Source organism: Paramacrobiotus metropolitanus, unplaced genomic scaffold, assembly GCF_019649055.1.
Source record: "Paramacrobiotus metropolitanus isolate TYO unplaced genomic scaffold, Prichtersi_v1.0 Parri_scaffold0000001, whole genome shotgun sequence".
Taxonomy (NCBI): domain Eukaryota; kingdom Metazoa; phylum Tardigrada; class Eutardigrada; order Parachela; family Macrobiotidae; genus Paramacrobiotus; species Paramacrobiotus metropolitanus.
Window position 1 is genome coordinate 4,266,371 of NW_026570221.1, and position 16,906 is coordinate 4,283,276.

Genomic DNA, 16,906 nt, shown 5'->3' on the forward strand with positions numbered 1-16,906 from the left:
AACCTGACAGCATAGCAGCAGCACTTACCGCTAACGTATGTGAATTTTGCATTGACGGTATAAGTGGCGTGTTTTTCGAATAAGTATCCCATACGATTTGTTATACGAACAAAGCTATCAGTTTCGCTCTATTAGGTATTTAAAAGTGTAGGTGCCGTTTAAGATAGCATAGCGTTTCCGTTTATAATATTTGAGGCACGGAGTCATGGCTGCATTAATTGATGAAATGAAATGTTCTTTGGGCAAACATAATTTTTCAGTGGAAAGCCAGTCCGGTGCTCACGACTATGTAATTGGCGACCGATACGCCCCCCTTCTGTTTGAATTCGTTGGCCAACTAGTATTAATCAATTTACAGTTCCTGAGCTGAATAGAGCACACAGCCTGAAGTTTGGCGTTATGGTTGCAGGTCGGTGGTGTTCTAGCAGGATACGCGATAATATTAATGACTTTTAATCCTTCAACGAAATGTGGAGATTCAACCAACACCACTAGCAATGGAAGCTCTTTTTAAGCGGTCTATCTCTGTTTACCGTTCTTTTTGGTTGATATACATACATGTTTGTTTGTAAAGTTGCAGCCATTGAACGTTTTGATAGTCATTTGTTTCTGTTTATGATATAACTAGCTGACCCCGCGCAAATTGCGGGGAATAATTGATTCAAATGGACAGATCATAACCCATACAGAAATTTAAACCCATTAGTGCAAGTAAGAATGGTAGGTACTGTATGGGTTTTATGGAAGAAGCATAACCTCGACAAACATGCAAGCAGATTAAAATGTCACATTTATCGTATGAACAAGTGGACCCCACGCAAATTGCGCTTATGTAGGGAAGTGAGCAGTCTGTGACTGGTAAAGCGCAGACTGACTAAGAAAACCTACTTAGCTGTGTTTGAAAGAGTGTTCACCACAATTTTATTTACAAAATTTCCGGAAATACAACATTGCGCGTATAAACTCCAGACCTTCCACGCACGTTTCCCTGAACTACTTTGACTTTTATAGCAGAAAACGAAGAAACTCTCGAAAATGCTACGTAGAATTGTCAATGAGAAAAAACTTGCTCAGGTAAATATAATCCCAAACTCTTTAGCGTTTGACCCTGGGATTTGTTTATAGTCTTAGCAAATGCAACACGAACAGGGAAATGCTTCCGCTTGATGTTAAAAGGCATAGTAGGATCCGTTGTGGTCAGTACAATTCGAGGGAACAACACGCGCTGTCCAGAGCTTTCGCCCGTCAGTACTTCGACGTCTAAATGATTATCATGTATCACGCGAACAACCATCCTGGTACCATTTACTAATCCAGACTTCCCGTTAAAATTTCGTAGTAGCATGACCACGGCACCCGGCTTCAGAAAAAGTTCATGAGGTGGCAGTCCAGCAGGCGTCAAGCTGTGCATGAATTCAATAAGATAATTTACAAAATCAGCTTCGTTTTCGGTTTCCACAGAATCTACGCTGAAGTAGGAATGGCCGGTTCCAGGCAGTAAATGCTTCACTACGTATTCGTTAATCTCGGCACAGTGGTCATTCTTTGGCGCCAAAATAGCGGAATCAGCCAGAGCTGCAGTGTTAGAAGTATCTATAGCTTCACTGTAAATTTCCTTTACCAGATCCATTGCCGATCCTTCGAACACACAATCTTTCGGAACTTCGATCATATCCCCTGTTGGTTCCGGAACAGTTCGAAGCCTGCCTTCCCCTATAATAATGCGTAAACAGCCTGGTTTTCTACTATTTACTTCCGTTGCAACATTCGACTTAAGACAATGTACCATACCTAATTCGAGCAACCATTTGCTAAATACTTGCTGCTTTGGCCCAGTGCGCATGTTTATCGTCAGTTGTCGAACGGTGATAAGCGGCCATAACGGCCTCCGTTTGAAGCTCTCTTCTACGATTCTCGTACGCGAACCGTGCCGCACGACAGGCAGTATTTGCCGAAAATCTCCCCCAAAAACAATAATTTTGCCCCCAAACGGTTCTTCACTTCGCATAAGGTCTCGCAACAGTCGATCTAGCGTGGATAAGGCATACTTTGGGGTCATGGGAGCTTCATCCCAAATAACTATGGCAGCATCAGTCAGCCGGCGGGCTTCTGGAGATGAGGGCTGCATGCTGGACACAGAGGTTTCGTCAAGATTTAACGGAAATTTGAATACCAAGTGACAGGTACGTCCACCTCTTAGCAGGGTAGTGGCAATACCGGTCCAGGCAACAGCCATAACACTCTTTCCACGTCCTCGTAATGTATGCGCGAAACATCGGTAAACATAAGTTTTTCCCGTCCCGCCCGGTCCATCCAGAAACCATTGTTTAGGACCAACCCCGGTGTCAACTGACTGGAGCAGTTCGCGTACAAATGCAGCTTGCTCTGTAATCAGCGTTGCGTGCAAACGTAATCCTCGTTTGCTTCTTCCTCTACGTAGTACTGCTCGCATACGGCATCTGTTGGGCGGGTCGGATGTGGCAGTCCTAACTTCTTACAGCTGAGTCCGTGTTGTTGAAGCACACACTCGATATCCCATAACGCCCTGCTGGTGCTTTCTTGATCAGAAAAGCGGCGGCGGTAGTCTTCAGTTAGGCTGTCCTTATGCGCTTCAAATAATTCGTTAGGGTCACCCGGAACACAGAATGCGCAGATATAAGCAAACATTTCTATCAATGGTTTTGGCATGCTGGACACACTTGCCTCCAATAAGCAAGCATTCCACTCGGAATCGTCGTCGAGCAACCAAAAAACCTTTGCTGCTTCCTGGAAGCTGCCCTGCACAATGCCGTTGACGGTTCGTAACGCATCAAATGATGTGGCGCCTACGAAAATAAAGAAATTGGTGAAAATGCTGAGATGCACCAAATACTTGACGTAAAAGTTATTATAAACCTATTTTGAAGTTGCTCGTATTTTTTATTTGGTGTATTTGCATAATTTTGTTAAGCAAACTTATGTACCTAAATGTATAAATGTAGCACGTAGCCAAAAACAACAAACTTAGTTGTAAAATGAAATAACGGTAAAGTAAAACGATGCAAGAAAGTGTTTGGGAGTGCGCGAATAGAAAGTTTTTGCGTATAGATGTAAGTTCACTAAACACATGTTGTACACAAATTTAGTGCAATTTAAAGGGTCACTTTCCTTGAACATTGTGCAATTACATCATTACCGGTTCTGAACATTCTAACGCAGCTATATGTGCTGTACATACCTTTTATATGCAACAGCAGTAAACGTAAAAAAAATACCTTTCGCGATCTGACGGCGATATTGCGTACATCCGGCCAATTACGGTATCGAATCCCCGCTGGCGTCGTTTCCATTTCTTTTCACGCTTTACCCAAACGAAGTGCTCCGGGATGTCCGTGTAGTACATTTCCCTTGCCGCTGGTTCCTCTCTGTTCAGCTGAAAATAGGCGGTGAGCGTAGAGTACGAGGTGGCAGCGTGGGCTGCTGCCGTCACTTCGTTCCCTTCCTCGCACATTCTGCATGTCCGGCAGATGCACAGCCAAGCGCTCAATTGTGTGTGACTGCCGATGCATTTCATTTTCATTAAATCTCCACATCCCTTCTGGAGCGCTCACGTAACGGGCGTTTAGATGCGTGTCAATTTCGTTCCAAATAACCGTACCGCTGTTGTCAGTTGGATATAATATAGTGGATATATAATGGATATAGTTGCTGAGTAATTTGCACATTAGCGCAGTCATAACCTTTGTACACGTACTTGAATAAGTACTTGACCGACTTAACGCTGGTGCAGACTTCGACATTAATATGCGCATTAAATTTGCACGATAGATATTTATTATAAGGTACAGTCACTGATTGGTAACTGGCACTTTCTTAACGATTACAGTTCTTCCGTCGTCCCATCGTTGGTAAACATGGTATCCAGGAACGTTTTCTTTCGTAACAGGGGAGAAATCTTTAGGAAATCCTTTAGCGCACTTGCCATCCTGCATACACGGAGAAGCGGGATTTACAGCGCCGCATGGCCCATGCACCATTGTTGATCGTATAGTTTCAAACAGTCGTGGATGAGTAACAGAACCAGGAAACTCGGCACAGACTATTCTGTCAATGTCATCCAGTTCACGTATCTTGGAATCAGCAGCCAAAATCAGCAATATGTGCGCATGCGGTAGACCCCGCTTTTGAAATTCGATCACGTACGCATAAGCCGCAATTGTTCCGAATATACGCTTTTTCAAAATGTCCTTCATCAATTCGCCCAATTTTAACTTGAAAAACCTGCAGTAAAAGTAACCGTTCAGTCACTTAAATGTTAGAGGTGTTATTACTGATGAAGAAACTTGTTAAGACGAGGGGTACCCAACATATGGTCCCCTTGCGCTAATTTTTAGTGTGCACTCGGTGGTTAATGTGCGGTTAACTTGACTATTGCCGTATGCCACCAAGATGTTGTGCTAACATCTGAGAATTTTTTTATGAAGTTTTGTGCGGTCATTAACAAAATAATGAGGAAATTAATTTTTTGCTTCAACCCCGGTAAAAATATTCACTATAAACTCATCCGTGCTGATGACAACCTGAGGGTCTGCAGTGCACTCTGCAATTTGCTTCGGTCTATTCGCTATCGTAGTTCGGAAAAGACTGAAAAGAGATGAATAGATTCGAGCAGGATACACGGTATATGCTTTTCGCCGCATGGCCCGGTTTGTATGCAATCGGCTGTGTGGTCAAGCAGTCTTCGTGGGTTGACCGCCTGACCGAATGGGTGCCGGCAGGCTGGCAGACAGAATGCTCTCTGCGTAGCTTCAATGGTCATTTACCTGTTGTACTGGACTTTGACGCGATAGTGGTTTCTAATTTATCAAGTCCAAGAAGATATTCCTGTTATAGTGTACATTGTCGGCATCAAAGTGAACAGGAAGACAATTGCTCGCGCTATCCGTTGCACTAATTTTTATCTCGATATGACGTCGCGTTCGTACGGAATTTTGGTTTAAAATTTTGTTTTTGATAGTTCCACAGCGTTTTTTTCGAATTTTTGAAAACCCTCCCAGCAACGGATAGTCGACATCAAGATTTATCATAAGGCGATGTATCGTCCTAAACGGGTGAATATATAAAATATATTACATCCGTGCAGTCTTTCCTGTTCAAGATAGGAGATCGCGAATCATTTGATATTTTTAATTGATCACGAATCGTTTCGTTGTTAAGTTTTGCTTGGTATTATTGACGAGCTACTAAGGCATGAAATGGATGTTTTGAACTATAAATCGCGTATTTTGTTAATGTAATAAAATGTGAATAAGCCACTTGAATATAAGCATAGCCATAATTGCTTTCTTTTAAAAACTTCGACTCCTGCTTTGAAATGCCAGTGCACTCAAGGTTTAATCTTGGTTCAACTCCTGCGGTGGCATTTATTTCTCAGCATTACTATCAGTTTTATGGTCTACTAATTTTTGTGAGCGGAGAGAGAGATAAGTTCAGGAAGACGCGTGAGTTCAGGTGCGCTAGCAGGCCTGATCACTGCCCGGACTGACCGACAGGCAGCTGTAAGTGTAAGGCTGTAACGGAGCGCTTTTGGCAACTTTCTGTTGTACTGTTTTTAACGTCAAAATAACTCTTTCAGTTTAAAATTTTAATGAACATTACTGATGTCGGGTTGTAGATCAAGAAACGCTCTTTCCAACAATATGTAGCACGAGGGGTGTACTAATTTAACCATATGTTGGGTACCTCTCGTCTTAATGCTATGTACCGGGTCTAATCCCTTAAGTTATAGTAATTAATTAATGATGCAGATTGATTAGTCATTAGCGGGCTCTGCATAATTATAATTCGCATTTTTTTTATTCGCGATTCAGTTAACACTGAACACAAAAATTATTGCGGTTTCTACTGATGTTACAGTTTAAGCTCACTTTGCAACTAAGTCTGGCCGGAATTCCGCTGTCTCGCAGTTCCGAAGGATGTTTTTAATCTCCGGCCATTTAAGGTTGCCTGTAAATGTAACATAAAGATCCGGTTTTCCATAGCGTCGTACGATGGACATCGCGTCTTGATAATTCTGATGCATATTTCGTGGGCTTCCGATAAACGTAGACGGCAGAATTACAACCTTGCCCGCTGCGACGTTATTATAAGCGGCAACGCTGTTTATATGGTCCAACAAACCGGCATAAGATTCTGCGCGTAGATGCTTCTGGTTCAACCGAATGAACTGCAAACGATTCGCTTCCACTTTAACGTACACATCAACGATATATTGAAGAAAGAGACTTCCCGATGCATGTAGTGCGCTAAACCCGGAGCGGACAGCCAGCCGGTAAGAGCAAAACTGCAACTGTGTAACGCGCGTTCGCCTTGCTGTACTATGCAATCGTGTCTTCAATCTGGGTGCCAGCCGAATTCACCTGCGGGGAACAGTAACGGATAAACCATCAGGTCACAATGCGGACTAAGTGGTGAGATCCGAGATGGGCGTTCCTGTTTTGAATACACAATGATGTCTCGATGGACAGGAGGTTCGCCGTCTGGAGACACAAAAACTGCAGCAACTTCGCCAGAGCGAGGGTCATTATACCGTAGTGGATCGTCGGCATTCGCTTTCAAAAACACCAAGGATATGTCACGCATTTCAGCAGGTGGCCCTTCACTCCCGCGGTAAACATCACCTATATGACGAAATAAGTTACTTATGTGCACCGCATCGATTACGTCTTCAAGAGCGCTATCCCACATATCCGCATATCCGCATGCATATTCTGTTATCTAATTAGGCCTAAGTGCCGATGTGAGAACTGTGTCATTAACCGTCACTTAGTGTGCATGTTGTATATGTACTCTGTACATGAGTTACTACCGTCTTAAAGGAAACTGGGTGTGTTTGTGCAAGTGTTGGCATTTTATGACTTTTCATTTTATCCTGTGTGTAGACTCGTGGATTTTCTCTTAGAAGTCTAATGCTTTTCTCAGTTGTGAAGTTAGTAGTGTTTTTCTCAAGTTTTGCTTTGGATGTGAGTTTAACATAATCGAAACTTTCTTGTTGTTGTGTTGTATGTAAAGCTTACAAAAAACCACCGCTGTCGCCGCGCTGTCTTAATGTAAAAGGTACACTGAAGATAGGATAGTTACACAACGTAATTATTGATCGATCTTTATTGTCCCATCTCCCTGCACGGATAAACGTTATCCCGCAGTTAGCAATTACACAGTATCCACCACGTGTAAAGTCTTACAACTTCATCTGAATCAATGAAATAGAGGCTTGCATATTGTAACATGGGTTGCGCTTTACCATTGTTTAGCGATGATTGGTTCTTTCCAGCCGTAGTTCATTTCTGTTCATTCCTGCTCGTTAGTGCTGTATTTGCGGGTTGTGCGGCTTCGCCGGAACGGAGGATTTTTAGTCTTGTTTCTCGCTTTTTGAATAAAGGTTTCCTTTGTTCAGAAAGTCGGGATCTGGGACTTTTCGAGTGTTTTCCAGTGATTGATTTCCGTTTCGATTCATTTAGATTAGGGGTAGTATTCGTCAGTGATTACGATTTAGCAGTCAGATTTGCCGTCAGTTTCCGTTTTATCATTTGTCTCTGTGACAAAGTGGCGCTCCTGTAATCGATCACCCATTTTCGGATGTGAACAGCATCGGGCTGTTGAATTTTGACGCCAAGCCGTTCAGTAGGACGGAGGACCCCGCTCCCTTTTTCTAGTCAGTGGAGACGGAATTCGCACGGACGCTCGGCGCGGAGTCGGCCGATCGATTTCGTTCGGTGTGCAACAGGTAAGCACAGCGGCATACGCCGGCAGAGTAGTTTTTTTCTACTGAGCCGTCCGCCAAGTCGGTACTTCGAGAATCTGTTGAGAATGTCTAAAGACGGTCAGGGAACGCATAGAAGCGAAAATTCAGACGACCATGTCGAAGAGAGAGTAGAAACTACAGGAAGAACCGATGAGTTCCTCAGGGCTTCTGATCTCAAAGCCGCCTTGCAGGCGTTTGCTTCCGAATTCAGTCGTGAATTTGAGTCGCACTTCGAGAAATTGGTTGAGGACAAGTTTAAGAATTTGAATTTAAACCGCGATGAAGACCGGAAAAAGGATACAGTGAAATTAGGCAGTTTAATTGCGGCACCGGGGGATTTGCTTCTGTCTTCCTCGCGCGTGCCTGGCTCGGCTGCGCCGGTTGCACACGTCCCTCACAGTCGAGCGGAGCAGCATGATGTCGTGACGTCACCAAGGCGGCAGCAGTCCATGCTCCACAGCCCAGAGCGTGTGACGTCACAATTCGGCGCGCAGCCGTTCGACTTACCATACAGAGAACGGCCTAACATCCACAGCAACGTTTCTCAAACGCAGGATCGTGCGAAAGCACGCATGTTTACACAGCATCCTAATGTTTTTGGTGGTGTGGATAACCGTTCGTTCGGGGCCACTCATTCGGCTGATTTTGTTTCCCAGGATGTTCGTTTTTCCGCAGTTAGGAGCGAACCAACCCGCTCGCGATTCGCGCACGAAGACAACATGGAGTGTGACCGGTATTCTGAGAGCAACCGTGGAGATGCCAGAAAGGTCAGCTGGCAATTAAATTCTCCCGGCAGATCAGACAGGTTTTTTAGCTCACGCGATGACGAGACCGCGTCAGTAGACGATGATCACGCGGGTATCAGCAGACGTAATAACAGTTCCGGTGTACGAAGTGAAAAGCCCGAGTTAAACTCGCCATCACACCGCGTCTCGCACTCTGGCCTCAACACTACCACTTCAGCGCAGCTCAATGCGACTTCCGGCACTGCCGCATATAATCCTTACATGTTCATGCAGGCGCCTTCCCAGAAAATTGTTAAAATCCCAGAGTTCAAAGGGGATAAGACAGAACGAGTAGAAAACTTTATAGCTCGGTATGAGGAGATTGCGTTTATTAACGGGTGGTCTGATGATTTTATGGTTGCTGGTTTAGTGCAAGCTTTAAAAGGGAGAGCCGGAGATTTTTACGACAATGTGCGTAAACAGTACGTAGGACGCCTTTCGTTCTCAGAATGGAAAATCAAACTGATGGAAAAGTTTTATGAGCATGATCGTGAGCTAGTCGCTTCTCAAGATCTATCTTCTCGGTATTATAAACCGCAAAAAGAGAGTATTGATGATTATTATCAAGCGGTAATGGATTTAATCGCGGACTGCGGATGTGTGTTTATTCCGGTAATGCAGGTTAATTACCTGGTTAATGGTCTGCGTACGCTGCCCGAATTGTATACGTTAGTGGCGACTAACATGCCGCTGACGCCAGCGAACTTCCTTCTGCAAGCACGAAACTGCAGTCGCATTCTTGCGCAGAAAACCAGCGATGCTGCCATGGGCATTCAGTCTCAGCTGCATATTAGTGACAGTTTCAATCGAAATCGCCATAGGCGCAGTTCGTTCTCAGAACGGTCGACAGGCGACTTGATTTCGTTCGCAGAAACCGAACAGCAGCCGAGGAAGCCAACTGAATTGGTGACTGGTAGTCGGTCGCCCACCGACTAACACCGAGTGCAACATAACTTGTGGAGAGATGCCATGGTCAGAGCTAGTGACAGTTTCAATCGAAATCGCCATAGCGCAGTTCGTTCTCAGAACGGTCGACAGGCGACTTGATTTCGTTCGCAGAAACCGAACAGCAGCCGAGGAAGCCAACTGTCGGTCGCCACACCGAGAAATAACTTGCTGGACAGGTCAGCCCTAGCTGTAAATGGTGTCGACCCAGGCTGTGCGAGGGTTCAACGTCGCCAGCGGCGAGAGTCATTGCGCGATAACGCAAATAATGCGGGCAGCCGCTCACCGAGTGCGGAGCCGCCAAAAAACGGGAGCCGGCAGTAGTGGGAGGTGTAGCTGTCGGTATGCTCGAGTTACCTCTTAGCGAAAAGGACGCTAGCTATAATGTGGTGCCGGGAGGTACATGTTACAAGGAGCTTCAGGAGCTCAGCGATTCAGGTAATGCTGCTGCTGTTAGCACGGAACTTCCGGCGACAGTGAGTGCAGTTGAACGGCTTGAAACTGATATCCCCATCATAGCTAAGCACTTTCGGTTTAACGTTTCAGTTAACGGGTACGATGTTCCTGCGCTTATAGACACTGGTTCAGATTTTTCGCTAATTTCCAGAGCGTTTTGTGATCAACAAGGAATAGTATATAAGGATTTGATACGAAGCGGCAGTCCGCTGTATATGCGTGGCATTACGGGTAAAGTGCAGCCACTAACATTGTACACTGTAGTAAATGTTAACTTTTTGAACGCAACGTATGCTCACGCCGTATTTGTCGCGGATATTCAGCAGCAGTTTTTATTGGGAATGGATTTCTTTATACGGAAACCTAAATGTGTAGATCTGTTGAAAGCTAACATACTGCCGAATGATGGCGTAGAACAGACGATTCAGTGGGTGGACATTCAATGGGACGACAAGTGCAGTCTTTCGCCCGTTGCAATTTCCCAGTTTTTAACTGAAGTGTATGCTTGCCCATACTTACAAGGATATAAGATTATGGTCATCCCGCCCCACGAGAACATTAAGTACGCCGTCATTCACTGGAATGGTTGTCTTAATTCGGCTGAAGCCGCAATTACGCGCAACGCTATCGAGGCACTTTCATTGGTGAACAGTCTGCAGGCTACGGTGACTATGAGTTCTTTTAAACGACAGCAGCAGCCTTTCCCTGCAACAAACCTTCAGCAGAAACATGTCGCGTTTACCGCGGAGATCGTCGAAAAGGCGTCGGGCTGGGTAACTGATATAGTTGAGGAACTTCCACTAAACACGGACGCCAATGGCGCAGAGGATGCAGTGCAGCGAAGGCCAGTTTGTACGTACGCAACACGCGCAGTAACAATCCCGCCGCGTAGCGCCGTACTATTTCAAGCGAAACCTCGGGTAAAGATAAAGAAGCAGCGCAGCGTGTTTTTTCAAAATAATGTATTGTCGGCTAATTTAATGGTAGCGATACCAAATTCTGTTGTTACCGTGCTTGACAACGAGGTTAGTTTGTTCGTAATGAATCCTAACGACAATCCACGTGTTATTCGCAAAGGTGCGCTTGTAGGCACTATCGAGCCATATGAAGAAGATCTTGACCTGACGTGCTGCACGGAAGAAGTATGTGCGTTTACAGATGAGGAAAATGCAGAGTTTGAGGAAGCACTGAAAACCGTAAACATTAGTCCCTTCCTGAACGCTGAACAGCGAGAGCGCATATTGCGAATACTGCGGTCACAGCGTGGCCTGTTTCCCACGAAGCGTAGACCATACGGTCAGACGGACTTTAATGCGCATACAATCGACACTGGCGATTCTAAGCCGTTCAAATCCGCTCCGCGGCGTACCTCGTGGCATGGCAGAAAACTTATACAGGACGAGGTCGACAAAATGTTGGAAAAAGGCATAATAAAGAAATCGCGTTCGCCCTGGAGTTCACCAGTCGTCATTGTACAAAAACCGGGTGGTAGAGGTGTACGGTTCTGCATAGACTTTAAGCAGCTTAACTCGCTGACACGCAAGAACGTATACCCATTGCCGTTACCAGAGGATCTTTTGGAGGCCGTAGGGAATAGCAGTTGGTACAGTAGCATCGACTGTTATTCAGGGTTCTGGCAGATACCGGTCGCTCTCGAAGATCAGCCGAAAACTGCGTTCACAACCCAGGACGGCCTGTACGAATTTCTTCGTATGCCGTTCGGGCTGTGCAACGCCCCTGCAACGTTTCAGCTTACAATGGACACTATACTAGGTGCACTGAAATGGACCATGTGTCTTGTGTACATAGATGACATTATTATATTTGCTAACAGTTTTGAGGAGCACGCTGAACGGTTGGAAACCGTTTTGCAAGCTATCGGCACCGCCGGATTAACAATTCAGCCAGCTAAATGTTCGTTTGCTTACAACGAGACGAAGTTTTTAGGGCACATTATCGATTGTCACGGTATACGCACGGACCCAGAAAAGATTGCCGCAATTGAGCGTTTTCCGGTTCCAAAGTCCGCAACCGATATTAAGTCTTTCCTAGGTTTAGCTAGCTATTACAGGAAATTTATAAAAGGTTTCTCGCATATTGCGGATCCATTGTACGCGTTAACGCGAAAAGATATCGATGTTAAGACGGGATGGAATACAGTACATGATCAAAGTTTCGCTACGTTGAAAAACGCTCTGTCCACTGCACCGGTGCTAGCACGCTTCGACCCAAGTCGACCGACTGTCATCGAATGTGATGCTTGTGGGCACGGGGTAGGCGCTATATTGTCGCAGGATGGACACATTGTAGCATGCGCTAGTCGTACATTATCAAACCATGAACGTAACTACCCGATTACAGAGAAAGAATGTTTAGCGGTAGTCTTCGCTGTCACTAAGTTTAGGCATTACAACTGAGTTTACAAGTTTCACGGTGAGAACTGACCATCAGGCTCTGGTATCGTTGTTAAAAACACGCGGTACTAACCCGCGATGCGTGCGATGGGCTTTGTGGTTAAGTGCACTTGACATGACTGTAGAGTACAGGAAAGCGTGTTTACACGGCAACGTCGACTGTTTAAGTCGCTTTCCGGTCGATACAGCAGCGCAAGAAGAAGAAATCGATCTTCCTCCTGTATCCCACAGCATGGGCTTAGTTAACTGCCAGAGTGTACATCTTACAGCAGTGGCTGCTAGCACATGTCTAGACGACTCTGAGGTGGATTTACAGAACTACGAGTATCTCCGGATAGAACAGGCAAAAGACGGACGGCTTCGGACCATTATTGAGGACATGGCAAACGATAAGTCTGTGAATAACCGCTGGTATAAGGCAGACTACTGTATTAAACATGGCGTTCTTTATCGCTACAAGCGGTATTTAACCAGCAAGCACTGCTGTTTTGTGGTACCTGGTCAGCTTAGAGCAGAAATTCTGAAAGCATGTCATGACTTACCCATTACGGCGCATATGGGATTTCAGAAAACGTGGGACCTTATAGTTCCACGGTTCTGGTGGCCCGGTATGCATAAGTACGTAAAGGAATACGTAGAAAGTTGTGACGAATGTCAGGCCCGCAAACTGTCAAAACTAAAGGCGCAAGGCGAAATGCAGCATATGCCGATACCTGCGCCTTTTCATACGGTAGCGATGGACATCCTCGGTCCGTTTCCGGTTACAAGCCGTAAAAATAAATACGTAGTTGTGGCGATCGACCATCTCAGTCGCTTTGTAATTGCAAAGCCGATTCAAAATGATACCGCAGCAGTTGTAGCTGAATTCTTTGTCGAACATGTTATTTTCAATTACGGTACACCTTTTAAGTTACTGACTGATCGCGGTACACATTTTCGCAACGATCTGATCGAAAAAATTACCGAGATTATAGGGCTAAAGCACGTCGCCACAACGGCGTATCACCCTCAAGGAAACGCATTATGCGAGCGGCAGATGGGTCCCATTTCGCAGGCGATTTCGATGTTTACGAGCGACAATCAAAAAGACTGGGATTTGTACGTGACGTCGGTGGTATTTGCGCATAATGCGGTTGAACAAACAACCACTCGATTCACACCGTTTTACTTGCTTTTTGGTCGAGAAGCTAACTTTCCTTTCGACACAATTTTTAATACGTGTGAACCATCACGGTACGCGGGTTATCCCGATTATGTACAGCAGCTAGCTGACCGGATGTCACGATCGTACGATCTTGCGAAATCTAGAATAGAATTACAGCAAAGCCGAGATGCCTCGCGTATAGACGAACACCGAAAAGCAGTGTCATTTGAACCGGGACAGTTAGTGAAAGTTCGAAACTATTCACGTGAAGTTGGAATCAATACTAAGTTAACACCAAAGTACAAATTTCCCTATGAAGTTGTAACCAAATGCAGTGATAACGTGTATCTACTAAAGCCGATGTTTAAAACCCGGCGGCGTGCTAAGCCGGATGCAGTGAATGTTAAGCGCATTCAACCGTACATTCAGAGGAGTACTGATAAGACAGTTGAGACACAACAAGAGAAATCTCAGTCAGAAGATTGGGAAGTTGCTGACAGTGACTCAGACGTAGCTAAGCGGGAACGTTGCGATAGGCAAGAGCGGTATAATTTGCGTTCCAGACGGCTCATCACGCGAGATCATCGTGGAGAGCACACAACGCAGTGATATTTTGGCCATGGGGTTCGTTATATTTTGCCGTGCTTGCACGAATCTCAGCTGTCCTGCTAAGTTGGTAGCATTCGTTAGTTGAACGTTAATTTATGATATATTCTTGTTTTGAATCTATCGTAGATACATATTCACTGTGAGTGACCTGGTTAGCGTGATGGGGTCGCGAAATAATTCGACTATTTATCCGTGCGCTGCGTGCCGAGCAGCAATACACGTTCGATTCCAGTTTTCGGGTCAACTGGTGACTGACATCTGCACCCATACGCAGTTCGACCAGGTGTTTTTCCGTGCGCTGGAAACCGTCTCAGACGAAGGCACGCGCTACGCGATAATTGCCGCTGCATCCAATATTCCTGCGGGATTCCAGCGTTTGGCTGAGCACTACGTGTATGCCGATAAGGCTCTGCAGACATTTGTGGACGATTGTGCCGCGGCATTTCCCATGATCCGTGAAGAAGCGCGTAATCTACGACTTGATGCACGCTTCGAGTCGCTGTTTCAGCGTGATGAGGTATTTGTGACTCACTGACCTAACATTGGATTATCGTGTTCCGTTGTCACGTTTTTCTGAACGTTTATTGCGCATTTATGCGGCAAGCAACGGTAGATAATACTTCCTTTTTGGTATGTAGAATTTTATTTTTATATCGCTCAATAGTGTCAGCTTTAATGCAGCACCGGCTGCCTGCCGCGTGTTCCGGCGTACTTTGCGCAAACTGCGTCATGCATCTGGCCAGTGCTCAATTAGCGCCAAACAGTGCGGATTCTTTTCGAACTGTCTTGATCTCAAATTTTTACGATGACGTGCGCAGTAAATGCGAAAGACTGATAGCTGCACATGGTATTAAACGTGCTACGCGTTGAGCGATGTGGTTCGCCCGGGCGGCGCTAGGCACTCCGCTGCTATATAGGTTTTACCGAAATAGATCAGCTTCGACTTTCGCGGGGCGTCGCATAACTGCGTCAGACGCTGCTCTAGTTGTTTTGTTACAGCACGGCACCACGCGTCCTGGCTTGCTGCCACTGCCGCATGTGAGCACATTGATGGAGTTTGAGGGCTTCCGCACTATGCCTAACGTGTACCAGCGTGGGTTGGCCATCATGTTGAAGCGGGAAGGCAACGAGAAAAATTCCCCGCCGCCCCAACCGGCATGCAAGCCGCCAGCAGCTGCGCAGTCCTACGGCGTAACTCCAACCGGGGCGGGTGGCCTGCTCCCGCGCCCGGATGCCCTAAGTCTGTTGCCAACGCCTTCCCAACAGTTGTCAGCCGTCTACAAAGCAGCTGGTGCACAGCCGGCGCAACAACATCAGCCTGAAAGTGTAGTGCCACCGGACACCGCTAACTTGTCAGCTCAGCCGGGAGGTGTAACCACAACGGCCGCCGTCAACTCGTCAGCGCAGCCACAAGAAGGACGCGGTCCACCAATGCCGTGGCTCCTGCGCGATATGCGGATGGATGCCTACTGGGACTTCCTTAGCGAGCCGACTCTCACCGACGAAGAGAACGAAGAGCTCCAACGATTTCCACTCGTCCCCGGAGACCCCTGCGTAGTTCGCTGGTATATCGGACCACCGACGCTGCTGGAGCACCAGTACAATGGCTATCCGTTCCACTATAACGGCAGCCGTTCACTCCCAGCCGACTCCTCTCTTCGCGAATGGGTACGAATCCATCATGCGTTCGTCACCGGCAATGCCGAGAAGTATCTGGCACTGGCTCGCCGTATCAAGATTGTCGCAGGGTTTGCGCCGCTGATGGCTCGAATGATTTTGCAACTGCCAGTTCCGGCTGGCTGCCACACTGCCGTAGAGATTGCGGCGCAGCAGCGGTTTCCCATTCCGACCAATACCCAAGTAAAGCCATCTCCGGTATACTATGAGCAGTGGGACGGGTTTGGTTTTTCTTATACTTTTCCGAACCCGTCAAAGCCAGACGACAGCACCTCCGTGTATGTGGATGTAGACTACGATTGTTATATTCCGCTGGTCCTGCGAAATCGTCCGCTAGACGACATCCGGCTTGAAACCGCGGAGCGCCGACGAAAAGCCGAAAAGCAGCGAGGCGATTTTGGGTCAGAAGAAATGTTGGTCGACGCGCAGGGTGAAGAAGCCCATAACATTGGCGACGCCGAGATGTCGGGAACATCGGAAGATGCAGAGAAAGAGGGCCTTGGCGCGGAGGATCCGAAATAGGTGTTATTGTCTCTCACTGACGACTGTGTTTTTAAGTGCGCGATGCCTAGTTATTTTTTTTTGAAATTTTCGCAACATGAATACGTATCATTATAGTTTTGTTATTCTGTTACTTTTCTTTGTGCGGCTGGGGTCCAGCCTTTTCGTCCCGGGGGGACGTGTAACATGGGTTGCGCTTTACCATTGTTTAGCGATGATTGGTTCTTTCCAGCCGTAGTTCATTTCTGTTCATTCCTGCTCGTTAGTGCTGTATTTGCGGGTTGTGAGGCTTCGCCGGAACGGAGGATTTTTAGTCTTGTTTCTCGCTTTTTGAATAAAGGTTTCCTTTGTTTAGAAAGTCGGGATCTGGGACTTTTCGAGTGTTTTCCAGTGATTGATTTCCGTTTCGATTCATTTAGATTAGGGTAGTATTCGTCAGTGATTACGATTTAGCAATCAGATTTGCCGTCAGTTTCCGTTTTATCATTTGTCTCTGTGACAATATTTAGTAGTTGCTTCGCTGATAGGACGGGCTGCTCCTACAAAGTGATGCGCTTGGCCGTGTATGCGAAAGCAGTGCGGTCCGTGTCCA

General features: G+C 46.2%; 1 protein-coding gene across 1 annotated transcript; it reads left to right on the forward strand.

Annotated features, from left to right (window-relative positions):
* The first annotated feature begins 7,453 nt into the window (after positions 1–7,453).
* Positions 7,454–16,577, forward strand: LOC129586871 (uncharacterized). Its single transcript, XM_055480382.1, has 3 exons — positions 7,454–7,765; positions 14,263–14,653; positions 15,136–16,577. Exons 2-3 carry the CDS (start codon positions 14,297–14,299, stop codon positions 16,333–16,335), a joined length of 1,557 nt encoding a protein of 518 aa, XP_055336357.1. The 5' UTR covers positions 7,454–7,765; positions 14,263–14,296; the 3' UTR covers positions 16,336–16,577.
* Positions 16,578–16,906: the final 329 nt, after the last annotated feature.